Source organism: Asparagus officinalis, chromosome 5 (genome assembly GCF_001876935.1).
Source record: "Asparagus officinalis chromosome 5, Aspof.V1, whole genome shotgun sequence".
In the NCBI taxonomy this organism is placed as follows: domain Eukaryota; kingdom Viridiplantae; phylum Streptophyta; class Magnoliopsida; order Asparagales; family Asparagaceae; genus Asparagus; species Asparagus officinalis.
The window spans coordinates 83,392,425-83,406,733 of NC_033798.1; the positions used below are offsets into that span (position 1 = coordinate 83,392,425).

The following is a 14,309-nucleotide window of genomic DNA, read 5'->3' on the forward strand; positions in this document are numbered from 1 at the left end:
ACACCCCCCACCCCCATTTTAATCGTTCTCTCCTCTCGACCTCCCCCGCCCCTGCTTCCCCGTCGTCAATCGCTCTCTCCTCAGTTCCTCTACCCCTCTCTATACATTATTTAGCCGATTTACCTTCTTACCTTAATTTCGTCCACAAAACGGGTGAAACCCGTTCGTTTGAATCCAATTCGTTTCCAAGAAAGGGGATGGTCTCGTCAATCCCTCGTCAGTCTCTCTCTCTCTCTCTCTCTCTAGAGAGCATCGTGGGGAGAGATTTTCTCCCGAGGGGGTCTGGTTAGTGTTTCTTTCGATTTTGATGCTTCTTGATGGCACGATTGTAATTTTTCTTTTTCTGATTTTGAAAATTTGATGTTGTGAAGGGATTGTGATGAGGAGGTCGTTGGTGCTTCAGCTACACAAGACGGAGGGTCAGGGAGGGGATTATGCGGAGTGTCTGCACTCGCCAAGGAGGAAATTCACTGATTTTGGTAAATAATTTTTGGTGATTTGCATATATAAAATAGATGTTTGGGCATTCTAATAATATAGAAAAAGGAATTTGGGCTTCCATTGTGATTTATAGCTCACATTTGATCTAAATGATATAGGGTTTAAAGATATAACCTCCGAATTGTCAATGGCGGCTGAGGCTGAACTCTCCAAACACAAAGGAGGTATCTTTAACCATTATGATGATGCCATCGTTATGTAATTTGTAAAATGAAAATCCACCCCTCCCCTTCCTAAATTCAAGTAAAGCTAAAACCTGAGTTTTTTTTTCTATTTTGTGCTCATTTATGTAGTCTGAGATGTCTATATCTGGTTTAACGTTTAATTCCCAAAAGATATCCTGCTACGCGGCACGAGCAAGAGGTTCTAATTTCTCTGTTGGGTCTTCGTCCTTGATTTCTAATGGGTTCATTAAACTGAAGTTGAGATTTTTATCTCATACGGATAGGTACTATGCATAATGGCATTTGCTTCTCCAAACCCTTTTTAACTTATTTTTATTTTGATGATTTCATTCGACAAGCTTCTTACTTGAGTTCCTTGGGGTCACTACATTACTGTAGGAAATATTTGGCCGTGACAGTTCGCAGAGTTTCGGTTGGAAGACCCGTCAGGATAAAGAGCAGCGTATATGCTGCATTTGGTGACATGGCTGATGATTCAACCCGTAGATACCCTCTTTCTTTTAGTTTCTCATGAATGCTTGATATTGGTGTTACGAACATCATGCACAATTATTTACGAGATATGTGCTATCAAGTATATGCGTATTACAAACAGTGATACAGTTTCTCTTAGCCAGACTAGCCTAATATGACCACAATGACAATATCCTATGCAAACGAAAGAACTTATTCAACACACACACACACACACACTTGGGTCACCAGTTAGAGACTATTTTGTATTATATCCATCAGAAGAAGCAAATATAAATATGATAACACCAATATTTGATCTGTATCTGCATCATTTACTCTCTTTAAAGCCATTTACACCAATATAAATATGACGACAATAATATTTAATCTTTCTTTGTTGATTCAGCCATTCAGGTGTCTTTCCAAGGATTGACGTAAAGGACCCTTATAAACGACTTGGAATCGGTAGAGAGGCATCTAAAGAAGAAATTCAAGCTGCAAGGAACTTTCTGGTAAACAAATATGGGGGTCACAAGCCAAGTGTTGATGCAATAGAGTCAGCTCACGACAAAATAATAATCTTAACTACATTTAAATGGTCACAAGCCAAGTGTTGATGCAATAGAGTCAGCTCACGACAAAATAATAATCTTAACTACATTTAAATGCTGAGATTGTTGAGCAGGCGAAGAGGCGAGCTGAGATGGCAAGGTAAAATTTGAGAGATCTTTGATTGATGCTCTTAATAATTCTTAAAATTTCATACCTCTAAAAACTAAGCTGTAGATTTTGGAGGCCAATTGAGATTAAATATTGATTGATATTCTTAACTACATTTAAATGCTATACACTAGCGTACCACATGCTAGGTGTTGTTTCTACATGCTCCTTCGCAGTATGCTGATGGGATTTACCGGTAAAATTTTGAGAATTGAGGAAAGCTATTGAATTATGTGCAACTAATAAGGATATATCACCAACATCACAATCATAGCCATAAAAAAATATGTCGTTGCAGCTTTGTCTTCTGAGTACTATAGGATTTCTGTGGACTTCTGATAGTGCTTCTGGGAAAGAGATTCTGCTCCGTTACTGTAGACTTGAGATTTCTTAATATATTTTCCTGATAGGATGAAGCCTTAATGACACATAAGAAACCCAATAATGATAGAAGTTATTGAGGGAGTGGTGTTACAATTATCCTATGATGTCCTGAAGCTTCAGAACTAGAAAAGTATGACTAATTGAAAATATATACATGTCTTCGGAGTTTAGACTTAGTGTAGAGATAGATATGTTGATTTGTAATAGCATTTTCTTTGATCTTAGTATCAATCTCTGGGCTCTACTCGGTACAGAACCCTTGAGAATTCATTTTGGTATGCGAAAGCAGAATTCAATAATTATTCAATTAACATAATAGTGTAGCATAAGTTGTCTGAAGGATTGGCTGAAGTAAAAGGTGCATGAAAATAAGTAGAGAGCAAAGCCAAATGCAAGGATTGGATCTTTTGAATCAGGACTCACAATTTGAAAGGTCATGTAGAAAATTGATGGAAGAAATATTTGTTCTGTAAAAGAAACTGAGCAAATAATATTTTGTATGAAATTTTCATGTAATGTAGTTAATATATTTATGCATGATGTTTGTTGGCTATTTATTATTGGGTTGTTGGATAAGACTAGCAGAATACTCACAAAGAGGCCATCTGAGGTTGAAGATTGAGAGGTTATTCATCATCCGGCTGCTTTTTTTTACCCATGTTATTATTTTATTTATGTTTATCTTTCATGATCAGTAATGTATGCGAGTTTCCATCTATATCCTAATAGTTTCTTTGAATATCTAATCAAACAGTCTGATTTTCAGGCTACTCTTGCTTCATCAGATAACAAGGCTAAAGACTTGGATCAAGCGCAATCTGGGAAACTAAAAACTGAATCCTGTTGATATACAAAGATTGGGAAATGTGGAAACAGTAACTAACCAAATAAGTAATATATTTGTTTCTTCAGCAGCAGAAGTAGCAAGCTCGTTTTATTTAAATCACTCACAGCACTCTCAACTTGTCTTGGAACAGCATCAGGATCATCGATTGAAGAACGCAACAACAATACAAAACCAAACTTGTTTATTTAAATCACCAATACCTATAGTGTACATGTTGATGCAAAGTCAAAGACTTTGTTTGTTTGTGCAAATACAAGCATCGGTGGAGAACTGAAGAGTCACGCTCAAAGGGTTCGAGGTCGGCGACGACAATGACGCTGAAACCCCTACCCATGAATTATAAGGCGGAATACTTTGCTCACTCCTGAAATAATTCCCTGCATCAACTTCCCTCTTAATCCTTGCCAGCCTCTTGAAGTTCCCCTTGAAATTCCTCTCCCCCCAAACCCTAGAGTCATTATAGCTGGGAAGAACCCTCTTGTTCCTCCCCAGATCGATGTCCTTGTATCCGTAATAAGAAGGCCTCGGGTTGCTTGTAATGAAATTACGCATAAATACCGATATGTTGTTCATCATATCCAAATGCTTCTGGATTGACTGGTCATCGGTTCTAAACCATCCCGTAAAGTATTGTATACTATATAAGTTTCCTTATCGATGAAGGAATGGTATCACTCCTTCTGATATATCCTCCATTGTTCCACCCATTGGTAGCTGACGCAGCGCGGAAGTTGTAACCTCGGAATCCACCAAGGGTGTTCTCTGAATCCACAAAGAACGATCTTCGAATCCACGAAAAGCTTCAAATCCATGAAGAAATATTGAGGAAAAATAAAATTTTATTTATCAAAAGTTATGCCTCTAGGGCTTACAAGACTCTTCTTAAATAAAAAAACAAGACTCCTACAAGGACTCTAATTCCTACAATGACTCTCAACTTACCAAAAATGGTAAAGAATTCTTAAAATATTAAAACTCCTAAAAAGACTCCTTATGATTAGAAAAGTCTAGATCAAATCTGAGATCAAATCGGATTTGTTTCCTAAACAAAACAGACTCCTAAAATATTACTAAAAATAGTAAAAAACGAATAAAAATGCAAATATCTCTCAAACCGTAAGGAATTTGGCGAAACTGAGAACGCAAACCGAACCCGAGGGGGTCGGTTTGGATGGCTTAGTGCATAATAAATCTCAGTGCATTGGCATTTCTTGTCATATTTATACACTCTAATGGGCTCTTTAATGAGATGAACTATAGAAATTCCTATTTGTAGTATGATCGTGAAATTTACATGACTACTTAATCAATTGGAATTGGAACTGGAACTTTTAGGTTGGCCTGTTAGTAATTGATATTTTTAGTTAGAACCAGAACAATTGCATCAATGGAATTAGAAGCATGACATTTTTGTTGGATAAAGTGGGATAAATAGTGATGCCTGGCATCTGGAATTCTCCATGGAGTTGTTATATATTTGGAGGCCAGTTATAGATCTATTATATGTAGCATGGAAACTTCAAACTTTTGAAAATTTTTGGTGAGCCTTAACAATTTTGAGATCATTCCCATGTGTTTGTATTGTTCACTAGGGAACTAATACTTATTATTATTATCGACTTTAAGAGATTCACAGAATTATACTTTTTCTGGGTAGCATAGAATTTGCTCGCTGCAGAGGGTTGATCAAAGTCTGCTGTATCATGTGGTCATCCTGAAATGCTCTATTCAACATAATAGACATGGTCACCTTATCTATAGTTCCTATCATATTCTTTTTAGTAGATTAGTTGCAACTGCAAATATGATGATTTTCCTCCTGTATAGTTTGGCATGTTTTTATCACCAAATTTTGGTTTTAGGAATTAGTAAATTATCAGCAATGACTAAGGACCAAGGTGTTAGAAGAGCAAATAAAGAGATTCGTAGAATTATACTTTTTTTGGGTGGCATAGAATTTGCTCGCTGCGAGGCTTAATCACGGTCAGCTGTATCATGTGGCCATCTTGAAATAATAGACATGGTCACCTTATCTGTAGTTCCTATCACATTCTTTTGAGTAGATTAAGATAATCAGATTTATGAATATTTAAATTTTTGGTTGTTTATAGAAATTCTCATGAGATTTAAGAAAATGGGTAATTAAGAGAAGTTGAGTAAAGGAAGTCATCGTATAATCGAATAGGGTAACTGGGTTATCAAGACAATTGAAGGATTATGACAATTGAATGAATAACCAAAATGTTATGTATATGCATTATCTTTTTTGTAATAAAAAAAAACAGATTAACCAATTGAAGGATTTAGATAGATTACTCCTATTTGATTTGATTTCCTTCGTCTGTTTATAAATATGATATTACATATTTCATATTTATTATTCTGTTTTGGTTTAGCTATATAGATATGAATTTACATTCTCATATATAATCATATGTTTCATACTCTATTTTGTTTAAGAATATATTGCATAGAATATGAAATTTTGAGAAAATATTGTTTTCATGGTTTATGGACTTAACAATCATTCATTAAGTCCACAAAATCATTTTATAAAGTTTCAAAACATGGTTTAGCCAAAATGTCAAAATTCATGTGTTCACATTTTCATGTTTTAGACTATTTTAAAAAATAATGATATTTCTCATTTGGGAGGTCTTTTTTGAAAACTAGTTTTTGTAGCATGTTTATTATCATGTCTACAATCATTTTCCAAAGTTTCATAATTTTTGGAATATATTTGATATTTTTTAACATGGTTTAAAGTTGGGTTTTTCTGTGCATTTCAGATCTGTGCACGTTTAGTCGACTCATTAGTCGACTCATAAGTCGACTCACGAAGTGCAGTGGAGTTGTAATTTTTCTTCTGCTGAGTCGACTCATATAAGCCGACTCATAAGTCGACTCATGAGTCGACTCATAAGTCGACTTATCAGAGAGCCGTTACACAGTAACGGTTAGTTTCCAGATTTGTTTATTTTAATATTTTATGGGATTTTGTTGGATTCTTGGGCTGGTTTCTTCAAGCCTATATATACCTCTTTACATCAACTATTTTAATCAACTAAGAGAATGTTTTAAACAAGTTTAACAAGGGTTTAAATTTTATTTTAGTTTGTTTAAAAGAGTGTTTAAGAGTTTTGTTTGTGAAGAGAATTTCACAAGAGCAAGTGGAGATCATCCTTGGTGTTTGAGCATTCACTCTTCTCCCTCTCTCTTGTTATCTATAGAGAAGTTTCCCTAAACTCAATCTAGCTTTACATTTATATTGTTTAATTATCATTTTATTAAGCTAGTGTTTATATTGAGTTTAGTTGATTTTATTTACTCTTTGCTTACACACACAACCATTGAGCTTATTGTATTTGCATACATTGTATAATTGGGTTGAGGGATTGTGTGACTTAGAGTGTGAGCTTACATTGTGTTCTCATCCATTATAGAGAACAAATTTATTTGTATTATGTGCCTAATTGTGAAGTTCACTTTGTAATACACTTGTACACCGAGATGAGTGTGTGGTGAGGACGGAGTCAATACCAAGAGGAGTGGCGTCGGTGACCTAGTGAGAGGTGATAATTCTGAGCACTTAAGGGAGTCGATACGTGAGGAACAACACTTGAAGTTGTAGCTTGTGTATGTACTTTGTGAGGATTTGTGAGAGTTGCCGGTTGACTTGATAACCGAGTGTGTAGAGTTTTCGATTAGCTAGAAAACCGAGTGTGTAGAGAAGTTCCGGTTTTCAAACCGGGTTGTGTAGTGGATTCTCCCTGGGAGTGGGGAGCGGAGACGTAGGACGGAAGGTCTGAACTCCGTGATCATTTCCTTGTGTTTGAGTTTAGCATTGGCGTATTTATTCTTGCATATTGTTATATCGCCATTGTTGCATGATCATATTGTTTACCCTTGTTATATTGTTATATCGCCATTGTTGCATGATCATATTGTTTACCCTTGTTTATATTGTATATCCTTGCACATATCTTGCATGATCATATTGTTTACCCTTGTTTATATTGTATATCCTTGCACATATCTTGTAGCATATCATACTTACTAGGATATATTTGTTAATCCGATTTTAATTAGCATAAAATCGGATTAGATTAGCATAAACCCTATTCACCCCTCTCTAGGGTTCTTTCCTAGTGGCCTTAGGGTCTAATAACTTTAACATTATATCAGAGCTTGGTTTAGGGCTTCCTAAATAATAAAAAAATTTCAAATAAATAAAAATTTCCCTTCTTAATCGCCGATCTCAGTCGCCGCAGGAGATCTCGACTGCTGTTGATGAGTCTGCCGCTGCCAATATCATAGATCTCGGTGGAGATCTGCTCAATCCTGCAATCTCTGTCGCTGGAGATCTGATTGTCCGCTATGATCTCTGTCCACAAATTGTCGTCGTGATTTTTCAACACGATCTCCGCTAATTGAGAGCGATTTAATTGAAGATTTTGTTGAGATTTATATAACCTTATATATATATAACCTTCAGATTCTATTTTAAACCTTCTGGTTCTATTCTAACCTTTGGGTTTTTTCGTTCAAATATTATTATCTTGAACTTCGGTTTGTTGTTATGGCTCCTCTAGAGAAGATGTCAAACCACCCCTGCCCCTCAATGATCAAAGTGACCGTGCAGGGTGATCCACCATTATCACCAATGCCTTGTGTGGCCTGGTCTGGTTGATCATCTCATCAGTACGAGACCAGTTCCACCGTCCATCAGCATTGTTGCTTCATCTAATACTATGTGGTGATACCGATCTTCAAACCGCATGTACTCTCTATGTCAAGAAGAGTTTGGACTGGCAGTTGCAGGAATTTTGTGTTATGGATTATCTCATTCGCTGTGTTAGCTCTGGTCTCACTGTCGAAATTGGTTCGCTTCCCTCTGCTCATGACATGTGGACTCACCTCACTGAGCATTTCACTGAGTGTTCTGATGCATGGGAGGCATATCTTCAGCAACACATTGCTCTACAATGCAAATGTAGTTCCTCTCTGCAGTCTTATTTTAGACAAATGTAAGTTTTTTGGATAGAATTACGCTCCATGCTTCCTGGGCGTGATTCCACATATGAAAACTGGCTAGCCTGGTACGAACGACATGAGGTGCATCAACTATTTTAGTCTCTTCTTGAATATTCAACTATGGCTAATCAACTACTTCATCAGTCTTAATTTCTAACTTTGGCCTTAGTTATGGGAGCTCTCACTGCTTATGAGACCCGACAGTAGACACACGACTCAATTTATCAACAGACACTCCTACCTCTTCACTCAAGACTGCTCTGTCTGTACTTGTCATTGCTCCTGTTATGAATCATATTTCTCAACAGGCTCACTCTCTATAGGCTCGATCTAAGCTCTCTTGCAAATATTACAAGAAGGAAGGACACCGCATTGAGTCATGCTTCAAGCTTCATCCTGAGTTACGTTCCTCAGGTACTGGTTGTGAGCGGCGACCCCGTCAGTCTCAACCCTCTCGTACACCAGGATTGTTGGCCAATGTAGGATCTGAAATAGATACACTAGAACACTAGAGGGGGGTGAATAGTATTCTTTTAAAATTTATGCAAAGTAGATAATAAATTACAATAAAGAATGGCAACAATCTCAGAAAATCACAATCACAAACAAGAGATTTTATACTGGTTCCACCAATCCGGTGTACATTCAGTCCCCAAGCAAATCCCGCTTGAGATTTCCACTATAATTTTGAACCAAGTACAAAATTAAAACTAACCTGACCAATTTGTAAGTCCCTGCAAATTACAACACCAATTGACAAAACTTTGCTAATTGTACACCAATCTCTAGACTAAGAGATTAACCTCTCTCAAACCGAGAGAACTTTCCTTGAATCAAACAACTCAATTCCTATAAGCCTTGATTTGTAGTGTTGTGTAGCAGTGGCTTAGGAATAATTTTAACCTCTAGAAATTCCCTAAATAATATGTAATTTGAATGAGGATGAAAGGCAATTTTAGAAACAATCTTTTCAACAAAATATGAATTTTTGATTCTTGAAACATGCACCAAGAACAAAGCTTATGGGTATGTATATATGGTACATTTTTCTGAACAAATAACCTTTTTATAGCCCTTGAAAGACAAATTTTTAAACTTTAAAAACGTTTAAAAACGGCTATAAACTGTCACTAATTCAAACTTAGAATTCTGGAAAAACTGTATCTGTAGTCGACTACAGGACAAAGTAGTCGACTACACTGAGTCTCAACAGACTCTGTGAAGTCAAAAATTTCTTAGTAATCGACTATAATGGTCATTAGTCAACTACACTGTAATCAGACAGAAACTTGAAAAACAGAATTTGCCTTTAGTAGTCGACTATAAAGTTGATTAGTCGACTACACTGTAAAATTACAGAAACTTAATAGAAACTTGAGAAGTTGTTTTTGCCTCTTGTAGTCGACTATAAAGTAGATTAGTCGACTACACTATAAATTGACAGAAACTTATATTCCAGTCATAGGCTTGAGTAGTCGACTACTATTCTAATTAGTCGACTACTAAGGGTTAAAATGATATGAATTAAATGTTTTGACACTCACTTATTAACTATAAACTCTAATGGTTAATATAGGGGATTTCTATAGTTAACCAATACACTAAGCCTGTGTTAGTGTGTTCTAATCTCTATGTGTGTGTGTGTGTGAGTGATCAAGGCTTGTACAATATTTCTAAGTAAAGAAAAATGCAAAACAAAATTACATTGATGTATATGTTCTTCATCTTCTTTACTTCATAATGCCTTGAACTCATCTTGTACTTGATTATATTTAATGTTGAAAGCTGCATATAAATGTTAGTGTATTTTTATAACACACATAGTATAATTTGTTATCATCAAAATAATAATCGTGGAGACATGATGTAAAACACCGAAAATTTGAATACTTTATGATAAATAATAATAAATATGTTATGCGTTTATAAATAATATATTATGATGTTTGAGTATGCTAGGAACTGATTTGAGATCAATTCAATGTATATATGTATATATGTGAGTACAAATACACAAATCATGCACAAAGGCCAAGAGTGAGAATCTGGGAATTTTGACTAGTTAAGAGTTTCTATGTTTTTCTCACTGATTCATTAAGAATCTGGAAACGTGTATAATACCAAAGTTGTAGGTCTCTTCAAGATCTTTCCAACAAATCTTATATCACCTTATTCCGAGGTCGTATGAGAAAGTTATAGCCAAAATACCGAAGAGAATGTTCCTAGTCAGACTGAATTTCCAGTTTCGGGTTTCGGGTTTCGGGTTTCGGGTTTGCTGCTATATATATACATGTTATATCACGAAAATCACCTCTTTTCTTCTGTTTTACAAACCCTAGCAGCCCCCCCTCTTCTCTCCCAAATCCTAGATCTGTTCTTGGCGATTTTTGAGGAGTCTCGAAGGGTTTCAGCGGGATTTGGAGCGATTCTATCGAAGGAGGAGCATGCTCACGCGTGTTCAGGAGTTCTACAATACCCCCTCAGGCGAGTAACATCTCGCCCAGTCCTCTCCTATGTTCTTAAAAGTTTTCTAATCAGTTTTAATGGGATTTGTTGAGCCTAAAACATATATGTGAGTATAAAAATATGTTCTTTATAGCATATGATGCGAAAATCTTGTGTTTCAGTTTATAAAAAAGTCCACCAATGTTGCGGTCGACCGCACCGGTCGATCGCGATGTTCTGTCGATCGACCGAAATGCCTAGCGGTCGACCGCCAGGCTCATATCAGTGTACGGTCGACCGAGTCGGTCGACCGACGCACTGTCTGTTGCAATTTTCCTGTTCTGTGTATTTTTCTCATATTTGAGATTTTGCCTGGATCATCTGACTCTGGTTTTTAGTCTTATTATGTATCCATGCATGATAGATGACCTGAGGGTATCAAATGTGGATATACATGCTGATTTTGATTGTGAATTGATATAGGTAGATTTCACAATGTATCTCAATGATATTTTCACCATTTCTCAGTCCTCGTGTTGGACAAGCATTACCTTTTAGTCCTCGTGTTGGACACCCTTCCTACTTAGTCCTCGTGTTGGACATGCATTGCTATTTAATCCTCGTGCTGGATATGCATTACCATCCGGTCCATGCGTTGGACAACGGTCACATCCGGTCCATGCGTTGGACAACGGTCACATCCGGTCCATGCGTTGGACAACGGTTATATTCAGTTCATAAGCTGGACGTTTACTTCACGCAATCTATGGGTTGGACGTTTAATTTATATAGTCTATGTTTTGGACACTTAATCGTTTTCTGACATGTCACTCATGTGAGTTTGACATGACACTTATGTAGATTTTGATATGATATTCATGTAAGTAATAATATGATACTCATGTTGGTTATGTCACAGTATTGTTTTTATGCTCTGTGTTTTGTCGTATTTCTTTTATTATTGTTACTGTGCTAGAATCCCGGGTTTGGTGTTTAGAGATTTGCAATTTGAGATGCAAGGTATATACATGAGGGTTTCCTTGTTTGGATTATTTCGCTCGACGTATCTATGCTCGTATTATAAATTTCTAAATACTAAAACCCTCTTTAGTAAGATTAATGATTTTTGATCTATTATATATTAACTGTATTTTTCTTATACAACGAGCCATGTTCCCTTGGGGTTGGTTGTGATGTTACTCGCTAGCGCTTTGACGCTCGTTGTCCCTCCCCCTTTCAGGTAACGAGCCAGGAGCCCGGAGAGTCGCAGGTTGATGGCGAGACATTTTAGCTTCAGCTGTTTACTTAGATATATTTTCTTTTGGAGTTCCACAGTAAACTTTTGTTTAGGTATTTGAGAGTCTGGTTATAGAAGTTGTAAAGGCGGTGTACCTTATTTCCTCTTGTCAGACATTTGTATTTGAGACTTATTGAGTATTCCTGTTTATCTACTCAGATCATGACTATATATTTCTGTATGTTGGATAATGAGATATTTACGTGATTACTATCATTTCATTAGTATATCTTGTATTATCTTTTGCCTATTTTGCACCTACCCCAGATGTTGATTCTACTACTACTAGACAGATGTTAATTGTGATGGTGAAACATGTTATTGCACGGTGTGGTGCATGGCAGGTTTGACATTCTTGGTTTCACCTTGGACTGCAGCTTTGTGTGAACCCAGGGGCGTCACAGTTGGTATCAGAGCTCTAGTTCCAATATCCTTAGGATCATCCTGTGTCGAGTCGTGGAACTAGGATAGAGTTTCTTAGGATTCATGTATAGAGTCCGTAAGGATTTCCTAGTATGAGTGAGGACGATATATGCGTATATCTCAAAATTTGAGAATTTTTTTTTATTATTTATGATGACTATTTTGTATAAATTTAAAGTATTTATACAAATACTATATAGGTGAAAATTGTATTGTGATACGCTATTTATAGAGGTCTATTTTGACTCCTAAACTCTTATTTTCTTTTGAACAGAGATGTCAGAATATGATATGTCACGTACTCAGAGATCTGGACAGGTTGAACCACAGCAAACTCCACCCGAGCCACATCAGACACCACCTGAGCCGCAGCAGGCTCCTCAGTACCTAGTAGATCTTATGGCTCCCCTAGTCGCTAGGATAGCAGCAATCGAGGAGCTTGTGACGAATCACATTACACCACCACCACCAGTAGCTGAAACCGCTATTTCTCAAAAAAATAGGACAACTAAGTTTCAGAGGGACAAGGAAGGGAGTACTAAGAGAGTGCACGTCAGAGACAAGGGTAAGAACAAGAGACCCTTGACTGGACCTCAACAGCAACAGCAGGGCCCTCATAAGAAGGGATCCCAACGGGATCAGAGAGCACAACAGCAGCTCAAGTTCAGGGGAACTTGTTTTAACTGTCGCAAGGTCGGACACAAGGCATTAGAATGCCGCAGTCGTTCTTTGTGAATTCTTTTCCCGCCCGTATTCTTTTCGATTCGGGAGCTTCGCATTCCTTCATATCGCATGCATTTATGGCTAGACTTCAGCTTGTAGCTCAGCCACTAGACACCTCTTTATCTGTTTTCACCCCTTTAGGAGAGGGATCGCTTCTGGAGAGCGTTTGTAGGAGGTGTACCGTCAGTTTAGACGAGTCGGAGTTCATAGTTGATTTGATAGTGTTGCGTATGTCCGGGTTCGATGTCATCCTTGGTATGGATTGGTTGTCTTCCTACCATGTTAGCATTGACTTCTTTACAAAGACAGTCAAGTTGCGAGCGTCCGACGGGTCCGAGATGATTGTAGCCGCCTCTCAGGGCAACCGACTTGCGGCGTCATTTCTGGCGTACATCGAGGAGGTGATGCGACGGGATCAGGGTGCTGAGTTATTGGAGACTAGAGTTGTCTCAGAGTATCAGGATGTCTTTTAGGACATACCTGAATCACCTCCGGTGAGAGATGTGGAGTTTTGTATTGAGTTACAGTCAGGCACAGCCCCGATATCCCGCGCACCCTATCGTATGGCACCAGCTGAGATGAGAGAGCTTCAGACCCAATTGGACGAGTTGTTAGCTCAGAGTTTTATTTGTAGGAGTTATTTCTCCATGGGGCGCACCGGTCCTCTTCGTGAAGAAGAAGGACGGTAATATGAGATTGTGTATTGATCATAGAGAGCTGAACAAGGTCACTATCCGGAATAGGTACTCATTACCTAGGATCGATGACTTGTTCAATCAGTTGCAGAGAATGTAGTATTTCTCGAAGTTTGATCTTCGTTCTGGTTATCGTAGTTGCGGATTTGGGAGATGGATTTTCCCAAAACCGTATTCCTAATTTTATGTGAATCTTTAGAGTTTCTAGTCAGGTCATTTGGGTTGACTAATGCACCGTGGCATTCATAAATGTGATGAACCGAGTTTTTCCGTCCCTTCATGGGCCAGTTTGATATTCTCATATTTTCGAGATCGGAGGCAACACACGAGTAGCATTGCAGACTCTTTAGGAGCAGCAGTTATATGCCAAGTTCAGTAAATGCGGGTTTGGTTTTCAGAAGTCAGATTTGTTAGCCACGTCTACAGCAAAGAGGGCATAGCAGTGAATCCGGCTAAGTTTACAGCAATTCTTGATTTGGAACCGCTAAAGACGGTGATAGAGATTCGAAACTTCTTGGGTGTAACCGGTTAGTATGGGGTGTACATCCAGGACTTCTCGAAGATTTCTACGCCTCTAACACGCCTTACGAAGAAGGGTG

The 14,309-nt window shown here is 37.6% G+C and overlaps 1 protein-coding gene and 1 long non-coding RNA gene across 6 annotated transcripts; both read left to right on the forward strand.

Annotated features, from left to right (window-relative positions):
- On the forward strand, nucleotides 9–1,731 carry LOC109839929 (dynamin-related protein 1C-like). Of its 5 annotated transcripts, XR_002246764.1 has the most exons (6): nucleotides 9–285; nucleotides 372–479; nucleotides 600–665; nucleotides 837–949; nucleotides 1,065–1,168; nucleotides 1,549–1,731. XR_002246764.1 is itself a non-coding variant. In XM_020408393.1 (4 exons), the coding sequence occupies exons 1-4, from the start codon at nucleotides 198–200 to the stop codon at nucleotides 1,578–1,580; spliced, it is 294 nt and encodes a 97-aa protein (XP_020263982.1). In that variant the 5' UTR covers nucleotides 9–197; the 3' UTR covers nucleotides 1,581–1,731. The 5 variants fall into 5 exon arrangements, 2 of the variants coding, with proteins under 2 accessions (XP_020263982.1, XP_020263983.1); XR_002246762.1 differs by having other exon boundaries at nucleotides 795–1,168; XR_002246763.1 differs by having other exon boundaries at nucleotides 837–1,168.
- On the forward strand, nucleotides 1,746–3,668 carry LOC109839930. The gene is made up of 3 exons (XR_002246765.1): nucleotides 1,746–1,853; nucleotides 3,013–3,137; nucleotides 3,224–3,668. It is a non-coding gene; the product is annotated as an uncharacterized LOC109839930 (long non-coding RNA).

Excerpts from the sequence above, each read along its gene's own strand:
- LOC109839929 (XM_020408393.1), top strand. The coding sequence starts at position 198 with ATGGTCTCGTCAATCCCTCGTCAGTCTCTCTCTCTCTCTCTCTCTCTA. Across the intron at positions 286-371 it reads TTTTCTCCCGAGGGGGTCTG|GGATTGTGATGAGGAGGTCG; the intron begins GTTAGTGTTTCT and ends GATGTTGTGAAG. Across the intron at positions 480-599 it reads GAGGAAATTCACTGATTTTG|GGTTTAAAGATATAACCTCC; the intron begins GTAAATAATTTT and ends TAAATGATATAG.